General features: G+C 38.8%; 1 protein-coding gene across 13 annotated transcripts in view; it reads right to left on the bottom strand.

The window, feature by feature from the left end:
* Nucleotides 1-2815: 2815 nt before the first annotated feature.
* LMNTD1 (lamin tail domain containing 1) overlaps nt 2816-22067 on the bottom strand; it is a 361980-nt gene continuing 342728 nt past the window's right edge. For all 13 annotated transcript variants that reach the window (XM_054696350.1, XM_054696346.1, XM_054696356.1 and 10 more), the window contains 4 exons: nt 21210-21427; nt 20483-20648; nt 7577-7639; nt 2816-3469 (listed from right to left, as the gene is read on the bottom strand). In XM_054696350.1, the coding sequence (XP_054552325.1) occupies nt 3368-3469; nt 7577-7639; nt 20483-20648; nt 21210-21427 (549 nt within the window). In that variant the 3' untranslated portion in view covers nt 2816-3367. The remainder of the gene's footprint in view (nt 3470-7576; nt 7640-20482; nt 20649-21209; nt 21428-22067) is intronic.

Here is a 22067-nt window from a genome sequence, read left to right as displayed (position 1 = left end):
TACAGCAGCAGAGGTGGGTCTAACTTCCCCCACCTGTGCCTCCTGGAGCGGGACTGCTGGTCTCTGAGGGGGAAGAGAGTTGAGGCAGCTGCGGACTGAGGCAGTGATGTCACCAACAAGGAATCTACTGCAAATCCCAGCACTGAGCATTTACCGCTTTTCTTGGTAAGGACAAAAGGTTATATTCTTTCTAAGAGTGTGCCTCACAAAAGTCAGCGGTACTTAAATGTACCATCGTTTTGACCACCCAGAGAGGAAACGATTGTGTTGAGGAGCTCAGAGGAGATATTAAGTTATTGATGAAGTGTCCACGAATCAGACTTGTAGCTGAAACTACAGTCTTCAAATAACAAGGAAAACTATTTGAGTTGAAACATGCTTTGGATTTAAGAAACCTCTGCCTGCCCCACATGAGGAGGATAATTGGAAACATCTGAACCTCACATGCCACTTCTCTGTTTCTGTTGCAAATCTTTGAGGGAGGAAGGCGGGCGCAGGTTTGGAGGAGCTCAGGGCTGGGGTGGGAGGGGTGCCTCTGATACAGGTGAGATTGCTTCCCGACTAGCAATCAGAGCCCGTTAGGTGGGTGTGATAGCCCGATGAGAACATGATAATAACAGATGGAGACAGCTGGAAAGAATTAAGTCATAAAATAAGTTCACTTCCATCGTGTACGTTCACGTGTCCTCACAGTCTCCTCACAACGCCGGCGACGACACAGTTTCTATAGTAACCAAGAAAAAGGCAGCACAGGCGACACAATTTAGTCAACATGTGACTCAAAGATCATTCCTAATGGTTCCAAGTGCCTTAAGGTGCTATCGACAGTTTTCCGAAAATACACAAGTCTACGCCTAAGTGTGCAAAGAATGAGGAAACAATGCCTCAGCGTGGCCTGGAGACTAGAAACTATTTAGGTTGCTGGTTACGTTGTGAATGCTGTTTCTATCATGGGGCCAGGGACCCTGTCTGGCACCCTGGGGTGCAGACCGGTATCTCCACACACACACACAGCCCCGAACCCCTAGCCACCAACCTTCAGAGACACATCCTCCTGGGACACCCTGTCCTGGCGTGATGCGCACTGGAGTCTTGTTTGCTTATAAGTTTTCTCTGGCTGTGGCTTCAGGGGGAGGACAGCCTGCCTGCATGTCCGGTCATCTCCATGACGTAATCTGCTCTTTATATCAAACCAAAAAGTATATGACAAATTATTTGGTGAGAAAATCGACGTCTTCTCAGATGCTTCAGGAGGATAAATATTTTTTCATCTTGGAACTACTAATCATATTTTACTAGAGTTTTTTTTTAAACCATTTTAACTATTTTTAAGTACACAATTCAGTGGCATTAAGCACATTCACAATGTTGTGCACCAGCATCACTATCCATTTCTAGAACTTTTTCATTAAGCTGATGCAAGATTCTATACTTGTGTCAGCAACACCACAGTGATAAAATAAACAGGAGTATTGGAGCAGGCTGTAGGATGCAGGATGCTGGGTGCAGGATGCTACTCAAGAGCAAGATACTGGTCTTTTTTTTTTTTTTTTTTTTTTTTTTTTTTTGAGGAAAAAAGGGTGGGTCAACCTGAATACTAGATTTAGGGTTTTAGGGAGGGTGAGTCTGCTGACATACTCCTGATCCCCACCCATGGCTCCAATCTTATTGACAAGGCGTTCTACTGATCAGCCCCTGGGATGCAAAGTACATCAGTCAATGCCCCCCCCCCCAGGTGGTCCTGGTCATACCTCGTGTTGTAGACCCATTGCCCTAGGGCCATCAAGTGTCCTGCTCTTGTCTAATTTGAAAGGAGCCGTGTACACCCACAATTTGTCAACAGTAAGTCCCCATCCCTACCTTTCCCTGGTCCCTAGAAAACTTTTATTATCCATTTCTATGAATTGGCTTATTCTACTACCTAGATCGATGGAGTATTAGAGTACATGTCCTATTTCTGCCTGGCTTAGTCCACCAAGCATAATAATATCTCCAAACTTTATCCACGTTGTAGCATCTACTAGAGTTTCATTTTTAATGAATAATGTGCTGTTGCAAGTGCACACCACACTTTAAACATCCATTCATCTCATGGACATGGTGGCCACCACCTTTTGGCTACTTGACTAAAGCTGCAATGAACAGGGGAGTACAGTGCATGTTTGAGTCCCCGGGCATACGACCTTAAAATTAGAGTAAGTTTAGCTTGGTGTTTAGATGTAGTAAAATGAATTCAGTGGTCACCACTGGTGGGTTGTTGAGTTATTTGGCTTTTATTTTTCTAAACATAGGAAAACGTCCTCACCTTTCTTCTTCCTCTTCACATTCCAAGACTGCACATGCCCCATCTTCCTGCGTGTGCTATATAAATACAATAGATCTGTTTAAATTAAGCAGAGCCACAGGTATAGACAGGATTTGTTTTCAGAAACTGAAGCAATCAGACATGCAAACAGGGTCAGCAATTTTTTTTAAAAAAAGATTTATTTATTTATTTATACAAGCACTGGGTACAGTCAGAAGCGCGGGAGGGTGAGAGAATTCACCAGAGCCAGAGCGGGGAGCAGAGCAGGCAGAAGGACCGAAGTACACTGCTGAGGGGAGCAGCGGGCGGCAGGAGAGGTCTGCGCGCCATGTGGGACCTGCCTCCGGTGGCCGGGGAGCAGCCGGGGATTGAACCGGCGCTGCAGAGGCCGCGGGCAGCTTCGCAAACCAGCGCTCAACCACTGCGCCACCGGGGAGGCCTCAGGGTCAGCATTTAAGAGTGCATTTCATTATTTTTTTTTGACTTCTATCTCTTGATAGATATAGAATAAGACAGCTAAAGAAAAAGGAGGGAGAATGAATGGCTTTTAAAAGGGTTGTTCCATCACATTATTTAATTAAAAGATCCTTAGCCCTTTGGTATTTCCTGTCCATGGGATGTAGTATCACAGGCAGGAAGAGGAGACTATTTTGGCTGAATCTGAGGTACCTATGGGTGGGTTTAAAAACTTCCAACTAGTTACTCCATAGAAACCTCACCTATTATTACTTCCAGTTTCGAGGAAGCTAAATTAACCCATACTTTAAGGAGACAGATTGCAAGTGTACAGAATCAGGCCTCAAGATTCAGAATCCCTGAAACACAAGGTTTTGGGAAATGCATCTGCAGACATAGCACGGGTTCTAGACCTTACAATGGGGCAGGGTAGACAAAACTGACATTCGTGATTGGGAACTTTATGTGCATTAAATGAAGACCAGTGGTTTGTTTATCACCCATGCTTTTCTTCTTGGCAGCCTAGGAAACAAGTGTTTCACTTCTCTTCTTTTTCACACCTTCTTTAAGAAATGGTTACAGTAAAGTCCCGAGGAATTCTCTTTTCTAGATGAAACCATGTTCTTGCTTGCTGCAGCTTCCTCTGTTGTATGATGGGCTGGCTGGGCCACATCCGTCATCCTTTTGATCTCTAGGCTTTTTGCTGACCTGCACAAAACAACCAAAACAGGGATTTTTTTTATGTGAAATATGTACATATTGTGAGTGTGCTGAAATGGGACAGTGATCAACAGTAGAGATGGTCACAATCTTTCCTTCCTGGGAATCTGAAATTCAGCCCTGGACGTAGCAGATCTTGAACATAATCATGGATACAGGACAGCTACAGGAGAGATGAAAATATGAAGATCCAAATGGTCTTGGACTAACCAGTTTAATGATCCATTTCTACATATTCTCACCCTTTAGTACCAAATTATCTTTTCCATTGAATATCTAAGATATGTCCTAGGTTTAAAATACATCAAGTAACATACATGAACATGTCATTGGAAAAAGCAGCTTTTTCTGCGTGTAACTAACTTGAGTCCCCTCTAGGCTCTCAGCAGGGGCCACTCCGCCTGAGACATTCTCTCTGTCCCTCTGCATGGGAAGAGGGCTGGCACGTTTGTGTTTGCATCAAGCAGTTTTCTCTGTGGCCTCCTCTGACCTAGTACAGTCAGGCATCCAGATTTAAGGTCTTTCCACTCCATCTCCCTAGCTGCCACGCAGTGGAATGGGGCGCCTGACAAACTTTGAAGAAAGGAGATTGTGGGACGCAAATATTCATGAAACTTCAACTCACTGAAGAATTTTGGCTACAGATCACTTGGAGGAGTGAGAAAGATATCAATTAAGGAGATAGAAAGAATAAACAACATTTAGGCAGAAAACACTGACACCAGAACGTTTAACCATTAAACATTCGAAATTCCTTTAGCAAGGTATCAATTTAAGTAATATTAAATATTAGCCCTTCTTTTCAGGGGGTTAAATACTGACTCTCACTCACAAAAACTGGCCCCAGAAGAGGAAATAAATCTGGCGGAATTTTGTCAGGGCCTCAAGGCAGGGTCCTTGGAGGCTGGAAGGACACCCCAGTTTGGAATATGCAGAACAGTAAGAGAAGTATAAGGAAAAGACTCATCAGCACACTAGATTAGGAGAGAGGAGTACCATACACTAGTGCTCCTGGGTATGAGAACTTTTCCCCCTTCAGTTTTATTTATTTGTCAATTGTTTACCTACCTATACTATCTTGGGGATAGATGGTTCTAAAGTTAATATTACATGTTTGCAGTTTGGGTCTTTATTCCTAGGTCCTTGAGGACAGTGCTATTGATAGGGGCCAAGTTCCATTTCTTTTTTCTTTTTTTAAAAAAATATTTATTTATCCATACAAGAACTGGGGTACAGGCCAGAGGTGCGGGAGGATGAGAGGATTCATCAGAGAGAAAGAGAGAGAGAGAGAGTGGGGAACAGAATAGGCAGATCCACTGAAATACATTGCTGAGGTGAGTAGCAGACAAGTCAGGGTATTGTCCTGGCTGGGGATCGAACTCGTGCTGCAGTGACTGCAGACAGCTTCATAGGCTGTGTCTTAAACCCTTGCACCACCAGGGAGGCCCCCGAGTTCCATTTATGCTCCTTCTCCCCTCTTAATCTACGTTCTTGAGAGTCTCTGAGCAACTCTAGTAGTGCACATGGCAGGTGGCAGATATAAGGGAAATGATCTACCCTCTCCAGAGTTCTCTAACTTGTGGAAAGTTCTATACCGGAGGCAACCTGTGGCAGCACCCACCTTTCCGGTCCATAGACACCCAACAGAACTCCCACACACTCCTTGCAAGTTACTGGGAAAAGGAACATCTGAGAGCTGTGACTCTAAGTACAGCTGTGTGGTTTTAATTAGTTGTAGCATAGAAATGTGATTAGCAGTCAAAGACGCCTGAGACTGAACTTTAATTTGCTGTGTTTGAACCAATAATTGGCATTCTGTTAAATTAGCAATTTTGGAAACAGGATCTGATTCTTTGTTGCTGGATAGAGCAGTCTTAGCATTCTCCTGTAACCAACTCTTTTTTGTCAGTGGTGGTGAATAAAAGCATCTTTTCTAGTCCTACTTCTGTGGTGCTTTTTCCTTTTTAACAAGTTTGAGGAGCAAAATAAGACAAAGATGATCTTAGTGTTTGATTGGCAGAGCGGTGTGGAAGAGCCCTGGCTTCACACTAGGATTCTCGTCTAAACTCTGCCTCTGACTATCTGTGTGCCTTTGGGAAAGTCACTTCATCTCACTGAGCTAAAGTTTCTTCAACCATAAAATGGAGATATACTATCAGCCCACCCAGCTAGGCTCAAACAAGGTAATCTGAAAATCGTGGAATGCTATACAAGTGTGTAATGTGACAAGCCTCAAGGAATGGCCACGAATACCAATGAGAACTGAATGAAGACTTTGTCTCTGAACAAGAATCTATGTGCAGACACGCCAGGCTCAGAGCTGACTGCAATAGAGAACTCATTCCTTCACAGAAGTCAAATTTTGCTCTCAGGAAAGAAGACAGCCTTAAGAGGACTAGAATTTTTCAAAACAGGGTGGGTAAAAACAAACCAACAAATCAGACCTACTAGTGAGTGTCCCCCAGAGAGGATTAATGAACAAATTTGTGACTGTTGCAGTTAAGCAAAATAACCAAGGAAGACCAGCAGAGGCTAAAAACCTGTGCCAAAATCATGTTACTCATTAAACAATGAGAGGACTCAAAACAATTTTTTTTCACCAAAAAGAATTCTTGTTTTGCTATATAATAATGTGCCAGCTCATATGCAATTATGTTCCAATTCATGCAGATTCGGGATTCAGGCTAATTCCCCTCTGTCTGTAAGGAATAAAGGGAACTGACTTGCAGAAGTGCTGGCTGCTAACGTCTGTGGCAGATTTCAGACCCCATCCTTTGCTTTTCCACTACCCCCAGGTCCAGTGGATGCAGAACTCAGAAGTCTAGGGACAGGAATTATCTCCCTGGGGCCCAAGGCTAGCCTCTCAGCAGTTCCAAGGCCCAGGTTTAGTTTTGGGGTCTGTGGTTGATCACCAGGTATATTTTGGGAAGTTGTTGGTGCAGATTTAGTTCCTTTGATCTTAAATGAAGTGGTTGGGATGAATCCCTTTATATTCCCATTGTCTTATAGAAGCTGTCCATAAAGCTTCTCAGAAAAAATAGGGAGGTGGTGGGCCTCACATTTTTAGGAAGCAGGAAGCTTAAGGGTGATGATGTTACAGAGATGGAGAGAGTAGACCTGAAGAAGAGTAGGTGACCTTCAGAAAAATAGCTGATGACGATTAGGGAAAATTTAGAGAGGGATAAGCTGAAAGAAATTGGGCAGCTGAGCAATCACAGAAAACCTGACAGGTTGGTTCACAGATGTGGGTGATTGGGGGATGAGGAAAGGTCAGCAGGCTGTGTGGAGAAGTAAAATTAAGTCATTTCTGAAAGCAGAGACCAGAATGCTAACAAATTAGGGGTTGGGTGGACATAGTAGCTTTAGTCTTAAACCAAGGGATAAATCTAAGGTTTCATAAGTCAGAAAAAGAGCAAGAAAACATATTAAATGGATAGTTCAGGAGCTTGGGGAACAAAAGTAAGTCAGGTAGAGGAGGACACTGACCAGAAAGACTCCCTGAGCAACCAAATCACGGCGTCATCAGCTCTTAGAAACCAGAAAGCCATGGAGAGCTTCCTCAATTACTGAGATGTTGATACCATCACCGAACAGATGAGGCAATGTAGGAAGTGACTGTTAAAAGACACAGGCTATTCATCAGCTGGACAGCAGAGGTCAGAATTTCTAATCTCCACGGTCTTGGAAGATACACATTGATAGAGCATCTGCAGACTCTAGCTAGAACCACTTCTGTTATACTGTTAATAATGCTGCTCACATGAATTAGAATATATTGGCAGAGTTAGTTGCAGAATTATTTTTTGAGTATTTGAAATTACTTTGGATTTCGGTCTCTCTTACCTGCTTATCAACAAGGAAAGGATGATACGGGGCAAAAAAGCAAAGATGTGATATTTCCTTGTTTCCCATTCTAGAAAATTTAATATACAACAGGGAAGACAAAAACTTATGGTTTAAAAATCACATCAATGTGTAACAAAATTAGTGACTGCAGGGTATATGAGAACAAAACATATTTTGATGGTTCTTAAAATTCTATCTGCAAATTATTTTAGTCATTATTTTTCGGCAGAAAGCAAAGGTAGTACTCACCTTTAAAGGTTGAGCTGACTGACTATTACTTTTGTAACTCAGTTTTCCTTTTTTTCTTGGTCCCTGCAAATACCAAAAAATAAATAAATAAATAAATAAATAAAATAAAAGAGAAAAGAAAAAGAAAGAGAAAGAGAAAGAAAGAAAGATAATGGGTTAGGAATTCAGTCCAATATTCTAAACATTGATCTTCTCCATCTAAGCAAATCCTGGAATAAATAACAAAAGGATTATCTTTCATGAAGGAGAAATCTAAGGTTTAGGGATAATATTTAATGGTAATTTGAACCAAGTGGTTTAAAAACCACTTGAAAAGTATTATTTGGTTTTAAGACCAACTTTTCAAGGAATCATTTTAAAAAGAAACATATTTCAAGACATAAGTCATCAAAACTGTGAGAGAAGGAATATCTATGTGGAAGGTATATTTTTAAGATATTGAGGTTTTAGAGTAATTTACTAGTATGTAAAATTCCTCAAATGCTCCCTCCACTTCCAGATGACAAAGAGTGGAAGGAAGCACAGGAATCAGGCTGCTTGAGGAGGGGTGCATGAGGAGGTGGACAGAAACAGATGCTGAACACCTGCCATTTTTGCCAACTCTATCCTGGTGACAGAGGAGGTGACAAAAAGGGTGGGCTCCCTTACATCCATACACTTAACACAGGATTGACAGTCATTTTGTTAAATACAACTTTTACATAGTAAACTAATGTATCAAACCAGAATAGAGGTAAGTGGAATGATCTCAAGTACACATTAGCTCTAGCTCAGAGATGAAAAAGAAGCAAAATAATATTCTAGGTAGAGACAACCACAAGATGCTCTGGAATTTAAAAAAAAAAAAAAAAAAAAAACAGCTGTTGGGAAAACTCAGTTCTGCCTAACCCTTTTTCTCTGTAAGCTGAAAGGAAGAATGATCAAGCTAAATTCCTAGTATTTGATTTCTAAGAAATGATATCCAGAAGTTGGTTGTGAAAATGTGACCTGAGGAAGATTAACAAAGATTCCTGGTGCCATGATTAGTGCAGTGATTTTCTTTATCAGTAATAGGTTTCTGAATCCAATGAGTCAAGATGTTATTTGGCACATCAGAGAACTTTCTAAATAGTGAGTTAAAGACCTGGCATATAAAAAGGTTGCTGAGATGTTTTCCTTCCTGAAGACAGTGGCTTAGAGAGAAGAAGAATCCAGTTCATCACCTCTCTCATCTTCTGGAGCAATTTGTTGGCATGAAACACACCTTGTAAATATTTTATGTATATTCTTCCAGACACACTAACTTGAGAATGAAGGTTGTGAAATACGCCGTGCAAACTTGTTCTTTCGCAACGTACTGTACTTTAAGATTAAAAGCATTCATAGAAAATTCCTGTCTATAATTTCTCAAAATTTAATGACAGGATTATCAGTAGTAATTCTGTGGGTGATGGTAATTTCAATTCTGCAGGTGATGGAAATTTCTTGAGTTATTTGAACCTGAAACATTTAGTACCTAGTGACTTTAATCTGAATACTTTGACTTTCTGACATGATACTTCTTACTTGTGTGAAAAAATGAACCATCAGTGACACACATTTCCATAAATGAGACTCTAATCTTTCATAACTGAAGGACAATTACTTTAATATACTCTGTTTTGTAATGTTAAAATATTTTGAAATAAAAGAGCTAGTCATGAAGTTACCCAATTGTTTTGTCACTAGGACTAAATATATTGGAATTCTTTGTATAGTTATTAAAGAAACCTTTATTCCAACTGTAAGAAGAGACGCATCAATGGTTCACACTCTCTATTCTTTTAAAAAATGTCCTGCACAATATGGTGATATTAACTCTAAATTTTCCAAAAGTCAGTAACAGAATATGTTCAGTGCCCTTGAATATGTGATATAATTTTCATTTTATAGAAAAGCTACTAAGGTTTGATGCTACTCTGTGATAAGAAAAAATTAGACAGAAATCCTTGTCATTCTGCAAAGTATTACTTGAAGCAATTATTTTCTACTCAGTCTGATTACAAGAGATCCAAGTAATTGACCTTTTCTACTCCTCAGGATAAACAGACTTTTTTGTTTAAAATTTTCTACACACCAATGCATATAATTTCTAATAGTTACATTATTGAATAATTCTTTCATATATGTGAATATATAAAAATAATATTAAATTAAAATCTACCCATAGAGATGTCACATTCAACATTTCAAATTCTCAATCTGATAAATTTAAACAATACAGTACAAATTTAAATATCAATAAACAGAACAAATCCTAATATGAAGGATACAGAGAAAAAGTTTATTTCAAACTTGTTACCAATAAGGACTGAGTAAGGTGAAAAGGATTTTTCAGGGAAAAAAATACTGTGATCCCAGACAAGTCAGGCTATTGAGCTGTGGTGAATAAATGCCGACAGACTGATTAAAGTAAAATTCCATAAATGTGGTCTTAATAAGAAGCTTACACTAATGAGATTTTGAATGTTTTACTCCTGCACAATATCATTTATGTTCTAGTTTCATTATTTCCTAATAGATGGGTTTTATAGTGTGACTCTGCAGCCCTCAGGAACAAAATAACACTACTATTATTATTATTACTAGAGAAATACCCTCAGGGGAGACCGTGGCAGCTGCAGAGTCCACAATTAAAATGAACCCCAGTAAAGGGTGCAGTGTGGATCACAGATGACGGATAGAGAGCATTGCATACCCACACTTCCGCTTAAAACAGTGCCCGTAGAACACGCTCTTCAGTCTGGTTTCTGCATTTTACTTGAGTCACAGAAGAAAACTGACAAAGGTGTCCACAATCTGGCAACTAATCTCAGCAAGAAGAAAGTGCATCCTCTGTAGGGGCAGGACGGCTGTGTAATGCCACACACACCAGTGTGCTTTGTCCTGAGGCTCTGCAGCCTTCCTGACAGCCATGCCAGCAGCTGAGCTGGGTGCCTGGCCTCTGCATCCCAACAGCTCCACATGCTACCACATTCCATCAAAAACAACTGTCTTCTTCATCAAATTTTCATTGTGAAAAATTTCAAACACACAGAAAGTCTGACAGAATACAACCAAATCTGTCTACTTATCACCCAGGTTAAGTCATTAGTATTTTGCCATATTTGTCTTGTCTGTGTTTATATCATCAACCACAATACACATAAGCAAAGAACAGTGACTTGTCTGCATCTAATCTTCATTCTATGTTCAAATGTACCTAATTTTTAAAGATGCTCCTCCTGGCTGTGATTTCCTTCTCTTTTTAACAGTAGTCTATTAAATGATACTAACTGAAAGTGATGCTGTAGGCCATGTGGTTAAGACACAACTGAACAGCAGCTAACACAAGATCACCTCTCTCACTTAATAGTAAATAGTCTGGAGATGCACCAGCACAGAGCCTTTTAGGGGGATTTTCCATCCTTAACATGGGGCTCCCTCTGACAGAGAGATGGCCCTCCCCCTCTGCCATGATGGCATGCGGGAGGCATGGGGAACACACACTCCCAGAGCATGATCCATATCACGGGCACAATTTCCTCACACCTTCCATATATTCATTGCAGACACGGGGTCCTACCAGGCTGCAGCAGAGACTGAGAAAAAAAGGCTTTACTCTTGGTGGACATCTGTCTAGGTGTCCCTGGACCCATGGGTCTTGTGTCAAAGGACCAATATTTTAGAGGAGGTGATTAGCTATGTCTGCCTGAGATGTTCCTAGAATTGACCAGCTACAGTAAGTCCGCACCCTAGCACTGATGCTAGGTTCCTACAGATTGTGGGTACAAGTGAAATCAAGTTGAGACTAGGCTAACTGATGTAAACAAGAATTAAGGTATGATGGTTTATCTATAGTTATAAAAATATCACCAAACTTCTAAATAAAGACCTAGATCACTTCTAATCCTAAACAATCAGTTGTATTCATTTATTTTCCAATTTTTTCTTTTAGTTCAGGGCCCTAAGTGGCTGGATACCATTTGTCAGAATAAGGAGAGTTTTCCTAATGCTAATGTTCTAAACTTTGTTCATATGTGGGCATTGAATTTTATCAAGTTCTTTTCGTATCTATTGAGAAAGTTATACAAATTTTCACTTTATTAATTTTTATAGCTCAAACCAATCTTGCATTCCTGAAATAAACCTACTTTGTCTGATGCATTCTCCCCAAATAATTCATGTATAAAGAAGATATCACAATGAAAATTAGAATATATTTTGAGCTGAATGATAATGAAAATATAACATATGTCATGTCATAAACATGACATTCCGATAGTATTCTTTCAGAGTCTATCCTATATTATGATACACATCCTTGATTCATTAAATTCTAATATAAAATTATTATTTTTTCCAACTTACTGGACAATGCACAGAATTTAGACAATCATAACTTTATTGAAGCCCCTCCCAATGACTATGACTGTTGTGGGGAGACTGTATCTCCCCAAAAGATACACTGAGGTCCTAGTCCCTGAACCTGTAAATGTGACCTTTCGTGGAAAAAAGACCTTTGTGGGTGGCATCAAGTTAAGATGAGGTCATACTAGATCAGGATGGGTCCTTAGAAGAGGAGGGACATCTGGAGACTGATACACAGGAGCAAAGGCCATGTGAAGATGGAGGCAGAAATTACAGACAATGCAGCAACAAGGAACACCTGGAGTCACCAAAGGTGGAAAAGGCAAGAAAGGCTAATCCCCTAGAGCCTTCAGAGAGAGTGTACTGACACCTTGAATTCAGGCTTCTAGTCTCCTGAATACTGTGAGAATAAATTAAGCCCAGTTTGTGGTATTTTGTTACAGAAGACATGAGAAACTAATACAGTTGTTATGTATTTAATACAGTTGTTATGTATTTAAATTCTATATAATTCAATATCCTATGAAACAATACTAGTAAGTTATTAATAAGTAACTAGTGATGTTGTGTATAGTGAATATTAATTTATGTTCACCTATGTTCTGATTCTGCATTTTTTTCTTCATTTCTTCCTACATCTTTGAATATCTTTCTAGGATCATCTCCTTTCTTCTTAAGTACTTCCATAAGAATTTCCTCATGGATTTGCTGTTGTGAAGTCTCTCTGTTTTTGTTACTCTGAAAATGTCTTCATTTCACCTTCACCATTTGAAAAAATTTTTACTAGGTATTAAAATCCAGGTTAATTTTTGTATCCTGCCACTTTACTGAACTGATTGATGAGTTGAATTAGTTTTTCTGTGGAGTTTTTGGGGTTCTCTATGTATATTATCATATCATCTGCAAATAGTGATAGTTTGACTTCTTCTTTTCCTATTTGGATTCCTTGAATATCTTTCTCTTGTCTTATTGCTCTGGCTAGGACTTCCAGTATTATATTGAAAAGCAGTGGTGAGAGTGGACATCCTTGTCTTGTTTCAGATCTTAATGAAAATGCTTTCAGCTTTTCACCATTGAGAATGATACTGGCTGTTGGCTTGTCATATATGGCCTTTATGATGTTGAGGTATGTTCCTTGTATCCCAAGAATTTCAAGGGCTTTTATCATGAATGGGTGTTGTACTTTGTCGAAAGCTTTCTCAGTATCTATTGAAAGAGAAACCCCACCGACTGGGAGAACATTTTTGCACACAACACTAATGATAAAGGATTGATCACAAAAATCTACAAAGAGCTGATGAGGCTCAACAAAAACAAAGAAAATAATCCAATCAAAAAATGGGCAGAAGAGCTAAAAAGAAACTTCTCTCAAGAGGAAATGCAAATGGCCAACAGGCATATGAAAAAATGTTCGACAGCACTTGTAATCAGGGAAATGCAAATCAAAACTACCATGAGATACCATCTTACACCAGTGAGAATGACACATATTAAAAAAACTAGCAACAACAAATGTTGGCGAGGTTGTGGAGAAAAAGGAACTCTTCTGCACTGTTGGTGGGAGTGCAAACTGGTCCAACCCCTATCGAGAGCTGTGTGGAGATTTCTTGACCTACTAAACATAGAGCTTCCATATGATCCAGCAATTCCACTCCGAGGTATTTACCCAAATGACACAGAAACAGTAATTCCAAAGGGCACCTGCACGCCTATGTTTATAGCAGCACTATTTACAATAGCTAAGCTTTGGAAACAACCCAAATGCCCAAAAACAGATGACTGGATTAAGAAGATGTGGTACATATAGACCATGGAATATTACTCAGCATTCAAAAAAGATAAACACATGCAGTTTGCAGCAACATGGATGGAGCTGGAAGGGATCATGCTCAGCGAAATAAGCCAGAAAGAAAAAGAAGAATACCGGATGGTCTCACTCATAGCAGGAATCTAGAAAACTTAAAGAGACCAGGAAAAAGAACAACTATAAGAAAGAAAATATCAAAATCAACAAACAACTATGAACCAGAGACACTCTATGGGGGGTGGGGGGCGGGGAAAGGAGGGATTGGGGTTAAAGTAAGGGCATTGCAATTGTATGGGGAATATAAAAATAAAATTTAAACAAAAAAAAAAATAAAATCCAGGTTAGTAGTTTTTTTTAACATATTAACACACTGAAGATGTTGTTCCACTGTCTCCTGACTTCAATTGTTTGGTTTTCTGAAGTTTTATTATAATATACATTGGTACGGTTTTCTTTGAATTTGTGCTACTTGGGATTCATCCTTTTTGAGTCTGTGACTTGATATTCATGAATTTTTGTCTTTATTTCTTTAAGTATTAGTCCTGCCCCAACTTGCTTTCCTTTCCTTTTGGGGCTCAAAATACAAGTCTACTAGACTTACTTGTCCTGTTTTGTGTTTCCTTTCTTTCTTTTCATTTTTTTTCTAGATTTTGGAATATTTCCCCCATTCACCTCATTTTCAGCATGGCTTTCAAAATTCCCTTTTAAACACAGTTCTAAATCTCTGAGATACCTGCTTAAAAGCTTCAATGTCTTCTTTTCTGTCTGTCTTTCAGATAAAAGGATACTAAAAATGTAATAAATAACTATTACATGTCACACACTCTGCATGATGCAGGGGACACAAATAGTAAGCAGTGTAGAAACTAGTTTATCCATGTAGAGCTTGTAGTTCAATGATTAAAAAAAAAACAACAGAGTACAACAAATGCACTTAGTTTGATAGGGGACATATAGGATGGTATTGAGAGCCCATATGAGGAGCATAAAACTTTCGGCCGGTGAGGGTCAGAGACAGATATCTGGAGGTAGTGACATGTAGTGGAACTATCAAGGCTGGAAAAGAATTATTTGTGTGAAGACAGTGGTGAGATCATTTGAGAAGGCCTGGAGGTAGTTATGTCATCTTGGAGGAACTGGAAGAACTTTAAGATGTTTGAAGCAAGAATGCAAGAGCCAGGCTAAAAAGATACTTAGTTTCATAAGTTTGGACAAAAGGGAAGAAAAAAGGTCTTTCAACGCAGAAAATGAAGAAATGTTTATGATAAATAAGATTTTAGGTGGGAGATAAGAGAGAAAAAGGAATAGAAAAAGACTATCAGATCTCAGGGATCTGAGATGTGAGGGTGGAATGAGAAACTTTGAGGGAAAAGAATATGAGTTTTATTTTGGATATATTGGGTAAGAAACAACTGTGAGGCATCCAAGTAGATATTATAGGGAGTGGACCTCAGGAGTCAGGAGTTCAGAATGGAAATACTATTTTGGAAGATTTCCTATTCCGTTTCATTTCCCACATTGCTTTCAAGTTTTCAAACACAGATATAACTAAATGAAACACCTGCTTAAAAACCAGCAGTGTTTCCTTACTGCAAATATCTTTAAAATCTTGTGTAGATCAAACTTGGCAGACTGACAAGTCAATAGTCACTTAATATTTCCACTGGATACAGTTTCTCACTCTTCTCTGGACACATAAAGTTTGTTCTTACCGCTCCATACTTCTTAAATATGCTGTTTCTTCTACTCAGACTGCTTTTTCCCACTCTCTGTCAACCACAATAACGCTCCTTCAGGGCCTCCCCGGTGGCACAGTGGTTGAGCGCTGGGTTGCGAAGCTGCCCGCAGCCTCTGCAGCGCCAGTTTGATCCCCAGCTGCTCCCCGGCCACTGGAGGAGGGTCCCGCATCGCGTGCAGACCTCTCCTGCCGCCCGCTGCTCCCCTCAGCACTCCCCTCAGCAGTGTAGTGTCAGTCTGCCTGTTCTGCACCCCGCTCTGGCTCTGGTGAATTCTCACCCTCCCGTGCTTCTGACTGTACCCTGTGCTTATAAAAATAAATAAATAAATCTTTAAAAAAAAATTTGAAAGTCACGATTCCTACTAATTTTTGGTTGCTTTGCTATTGTCTTCCCCTTAGAGGGAGAATGTTTTTGTTTGTTTGTTTTTAAATATTTATTTATTTATTTATACAAGAATCAGAGTACAGGCCAGAGGCGTGGGAGGGTGAAAGGATTCACCAGAGACACAGCGGAGAACAGAACAGGCAGACTGACGAAACACACTGCTGAGGGGTGCAGCTGGCAAGACAGGAGAGGTCTGCCACTCCATGTGGGACCCTCTCCGGGCCGGCCGGTATCAAACAGGTGCTGCAGAGGCTGCAGACAGCTTCACAGAGCTGCGCTCAACCCTGGTGGCTCAGGGGAGGCCCGAGGGAGAATATTTTGATTGTTCTTGTGTTTCTGGAACTAGTACTGTGACTCATGTGGGTTCTTAGTCACTGTGAATACTTATTTTATGGTAGAAAATTCAGAAACTTTGCTGAAACAAGATCAACATAAAAAATATAAAAATTGATAGAAAGAAAAACTATTCTCAAAATATCAATATGAAAAACCTACCTGGGTGAAAAATCTAACAAAAGATATGCAAGAATATCATGGAAAAAAACTTATAGAACATCAAAAGACATGAAAGAAATGTGAGTGGACAAATGAATTTATATATCATGATTCAATATTGTAAAGGTCTGAACTTTCTCTTGAATCTGTAAAATCCTTGTCCTTTCAATCAAATTAAAAATAGCATTGTTATTCTATTTTATACTTTACAAGCCTATTGTTGTGTAGAGGAGAAAAAGTTTAAGAAAAACCACCTGATACTGAAAAAAAAAAAAAAAACCCATGTGATAATGAAGTGCAAGAAAGCAAAGAATTAGTATATATAAATAACAATCTGAACATCATTATTGCTTAAGAGCCAGAACAGAAAATTCCAGAAAGCACAGACCCAGACTCAAACATGTGGAGGGAGTGAGATTTGATTTACAAAAATCGGTGTGCAAATAAACTGTATTTGGTATTGCAACAAATGGCTTTCCATATAGAAAAACATTAGGTCTGCATTCCACACAACACAAAAGTAAATCCCAAATGCATTAAACACACACACACAATTTAAAAACAAATAAATGTATTATCATGAAATAAAGAAAATAAAGAAAATTTCCTTTTTTAACTTACCTTTTAATGTATGAAAACATAGAAAATCTGACTTAAAAGGAACCTTCCATTAAAACCATAGTGAGCACTAGTTAACATCCATCAGCTTGACAAATAATTAAAAATTCTGATCGTAAAGTTAAATGAGAATACAGAAAACACAAAGTCTTTTCCAAAGGTAGTGTGAATATGAATTAGTAAAATCTTCTCTAAAGCAACTGGCAAAATCTAATAAAGATTCATGTGTTACACAACGGAGCAAACATGTAGGAATTTTAGATTTTAGAGGTTTGTTATAAACTGCCAAGAAACTCTGGCACTTGGGTAAAATATAATGCTGTGGAGCAAATCATTACAGGGGAATGACAAATAAAACATGGTAAATTGTGTAATGAAATACCATATAATAGTCCTAGAGACTGAATTGTCATAGTTAAATTCCCCCAATTATCCTATTGAAAGTCAAAAAAAGCAAGCATATTTAGCAGGGTGCTATTTATGTAAATTAAAAATACACCAGTTATACTATATGTACTTTATAGGTATACATATATGTAATTAAAGTATAAAATAAAGAACTATTTATTTCAATTTCATATCAGAACAGGAAAAATAAATCAAAGATTTGAAATGTTTGGAGGTTTCTTGGTAATGTGAAGTAATAGGATAAAACATTTACTTGCAGGACTCCTGCATAATTAGCACAGGGTACTTTTTATCCACTATACTTTCTGTGTTTTGACATATTTCACAAAACAAATTGGGCTTAGCATGACTTAGGCATATGATGCATAGATGTTTCTTTACAATTACCTTCATTGTTAAGTCTGTAGTTCCTCTACAATGTATTTGAGAGGCCTAGTTAAAAACAAGTCAACTCTTCCCAGATACACAACTAAGACCCTTTCTCGTTCTGCTTAAATAAAAGGAGCCTATTTATTAGTTTAGGGGAATGGAGCAGGACTGAAAAACCTGTGGACAAAATGGAGAAATTTTTGCTTTATTTCTTTTTTCCTTGCATTCATTGAGGAGTGTGCTAATGCTAGAAAACAGTTCAAAGGTAGGCAGATTCAGAGGATAGTTAACAAATCCCTTGAAAAAATTATGCTAAATGCTTTTCCAAGGAAATTAATGGGTGATACAGAGATTGCTGTTATGCAGTCAATCATTAACCAGCGAGGTCTAACACCTGTCTCTTAGTGGACATTATCCACAACTTAAAGAAACGCTCTTACAGGGCCTCCCTGGTGGTGCAGCGGGTTGAGTGCAGCGCTGTGAAGCTGTCCACAGCCTCTGTAGCATGGGTTGGATTCCCGGCCGGCCAGGTAGATGCCCACATGGCGCGGCAGACCTCCCTGTGTTGCCTGCTGTTCCCCTCAGCAGTGTTTTCAGTTGTTCTGCTGGTTCTGGTCCCCACTCTGTCTCTGGTGAATTCTCTCACCCTCCTTGGCCTCTGGCCTGTACCTCAGTTTTTGTATAAATAAATAAAAAAAATCTTAAAAAAAAAAGCTCTTACAATTTGCATGCTTATCTATTCACGTTGAAAATTTAATGAATGAAAACTTTAAAAGGTATATAATAGTGAGCAGAGGCCCTAAAGGTATCTTTTTAATTACCATTACAGAACAGAACATGCAGTGAAAAGTTTTGTGTTGAATTACAAAGGCTATTGAATAATCCAGGAGAGTTGCCACCACTATAGAACAGAGCATCAAGAAAATTTGAAAGAAAATTTCTCTGGAAAACAAGTTGCATAGAATGGCTACAGTGGGCGATTGTTAATTGTAGAAAACATAACTAATGTACTTCTTGAGAGTCTCAAACCTAAGTAATATAGTACGGGTATTTATACATTATAAAATAAATATTTGGCTGAAAGGGCCTTTAAATTTCAGACTAAGATCTCTTACCATACAAATGAAGAAACTCAGGTACTAAGATGTGGTATTTAATTTTATCAAGTAGAATATATTAAGAAATTAATAAAATATCCATCATCCCACTATGTATAAGATATTTGGGGAGGCTGTTTCAATGATCTGTTAGCACACTAACACAGCAGTTTTCATACAGAACTCTGTGGTTTCTACAAGGTGCCCCAGATGCCAAGGGAAAGGGTGGGGGGTGGGGAAAGAAGGGAGGAGAAGGACCGGAGAAGGACCCCTCCTCTTTCACTTGGACAGGTCTGCTTTCAGCTATTTGATATATTGGGATTCTGCCAAAGATTCCATATTAAAAAGCATTACCTTTGCTAAATAAAACTTTGAGAACCATTATAACTTTAGGATGCAGTTGCCGTATGCACGGGGCTTTTCCAAAGCTGAGAACCTGACATTGTGTTCTAATCAGCTGTATTTAAACCTCAGGGAATTATGATGAATTTGAATCTCATGAACTGTCTCTCTAGAAACATATGAAGAATAGATTTCTGCACCAAATTTAGTAAGTTCATGGATTTCATGAAATCTATTCACAGATCCTAGGATAATAACATCAACCCTAAAAGCTTTATCCAAAGCAAAAATAAACTTTATCTAAAGCAAAAATAAACTATTTAAAACAAAGATAAACTTCTGTTTGAATAAAAGTAAAATTTGAGGTTAATATTAAAGTGTATTTGGAAAAGATGGGTAACTTTTATTTATTTATTTAATTTAAAATTATTTATTAGATAATAAAGGTTGGAGAAAACAAGGCAGGTGCTGGGAATCAGTCCATAGGAAGGGTAACAATATTAGGGCTAGAAACTGATTCTTCATGTTTGCCTCTTCCGTGATATTATTGGTATGATTTTTAAATTAATATTTATTTTTTACATCATTGTTCATATTTTGAACAATATTTGCTTTCCCCCCCTCAGGGTAGCCCCCATAGAATTTCCTTCACCAATGCACCCGTGCACCATCACCTCAGTCCCCTGTGCTCCTCCCTCCCTCCCTCTGATCCCTCTCCCTCCTCCACCCCTGCAGTATATGTCTGATTTATAATTGTCCATTTTTGCTTTGTTGTGTTTTGTACTGTTAATATTTTTTTACACTGATGTCTTATTTAGCTCCCCTATATTCCTGCTATAAGTGAATCCATCCGATATTTTTCTTTTTCCTTCTGACTTATTTCACTGAGCATAATTCCTGCTAGCTCCATCCACGTTGCTGCGAATGGCATGAGTTTATCTTTTTTGATTGCTGAATAATATTCCATTGTGTATATATACCACAAAAGATGGATAACATTTATCACAGCATAACTTGTGGGACCAATTTTTCCCATGTAATGAAAACCAAAAAGTACTCTTGACTAAACTTGAAGAAACCTACTCTTGCTGGCCATGCTGTTCTTTAGAATCTTCCGTTCATTAAACAGACTTTTATCAAGAACAGAAGACAATGCTAGCACAAATTTAAGTGAATGCTTCACATACTTGCTTTAGAACAGTCACGGTAAGAATAGATTTCATTACTTTGTGAATTTTACCACCTATACTCCACTGGAATAAGTATACCTTTGACTTACCTGGGTGGGGTCAGGCCTGGCTGACTGAGGCTGGGCCTGTCTATTAGAGCCAGCCAACCTGGCATTGGGAGATTCAATTAAAGTGCAGTAAGGATGTGCAGGGACTTCAGGACTGCAACACCAAGGACTGCGAGTGGGGAACAGTGTTGGCGGGATTTCCTTTTCTCTGTAAAAGAAAAATGAAATCCAAATTGAACCCAAAAGGCACTTTATGCAGTGGTATTAGTAATGAAGATTCAATTAAAGTGAAAGCATGTTTCAAAACCAGAGACTATGGCTTCTCTAATCCCGGTGGGCAGCACTGCTACAACATCAGCAGCATTTGCCCACAGTTGAATACCTTAGGCTCTGCACTCCTCTCCAAGATGAAATCCCTAGATGATTGCCTCCCCCTCCACCTAGGCTCTGCTAAAGTTGTGGCCAGAACCTCATCTTTCCACCTCTCCACAGTCTTGCCTTTAACAGCAGAGCTACGGAGAAGTGAAATGGCCAGACAGGTCTCCATATGCCCAGTGATTTAATGGCCCTTGAGTAACTCTCTGCTTGTTCTGTTTTGTGATAAAACATAAAAACTATTATGCTTTTTATGGTCTTATTTGAAATGGGATTTTCTTGGTCACTATTAATTTACCTCTTCATTATATATCTTATGGTCAGTAGGTCATTCCCATCGGCTCAGTATTAATTGTGAGAAGGGCTCGAATTAAAAAAAAAAAGCAAAATTTACCTCTTAAGAAAAGATTTAATTGGTTCCATTTCAAAGTTTTCAGTGTCTTTCGTAGATTTATCTTGCTCTCCTTCAGAGGTTGTCTTTGTAGCTGTTGGCCAATGAAACATTTGCCTTTGAGATATTAGACTTACTCTTGAGCATCTCTCAAATTCAATGTCAGTCTCTAATTTCTCCCACGTTTGCTTCCAGTGAATAGGAGTATACCAGGCAACAGCCTAAAAAAAAGATTCATTAATATCAAACACTATTAAAGCTAGAGTTTTTTTTAATGTCATTATTCCACTCACAGTAGGTGAGCGGAGTAATGAAACATGCAATGGGGATGTAGTGAGTTTCTAATTCTGAAGATTATAAGCTGCATAACCTCAGGCAGGTCCCCATATGAGAAGCGGGGAAATGGTATTGTTATATGAGGTATTGTTATAAATGGTATTGTTATATATGAGGTATTGTTATATGAGGTATTGTTATAAATGGTATTGTTATATGAGGTATAACCTCATATGTGTCCCCATATGAGAAGTGGGGAAATGGTATTGTTATATGAGGGTGTCGTGAGGTTGGGTCAAGCTAAATAGAAGGCTGTGCAGAAGACATACAGGAGGCCTACAGTCTGTGAAAAGACGTTCATCATTTCTAATTATTAGGAAATGCAAATCAAAACCACAATGAACTTTAACCTTATACCTCCAAAAAGGACCTTTATTAAAAAGACAAATATTGTCAGGGTGTGGAGAAAAGGCAATCCTTCTAGGGAATGTAAATTTGTGCAGGCACTACAAAAAATAGTATAGAGACCCCAAAAACATTAACAATAAAAATGCCATATTATCCAGCAATTCCACTTGTGGTATT

The sequence above is a fragment of the Talpa occidentalis genome, unplaced genomic scaffold, assembly GCF_014898055.3.
Source record: "Talpa occidentalis isolate TD23 unplaced genomic scaffold, MPIMG_talOcc4v2.1 talOcc4.16, whole genome shotgun sequence".
Lineage (NCBI taxonomy): Eukaryota > Metazoa > Chordata > Mammalia > Eulipotyphla > Talpidae > Talpa > Talpa occidentalis.
Note: the sequence above shows the minus strand (reverse complement) of the source record. Positions and strands in the feature narration are given on the sequence as shown.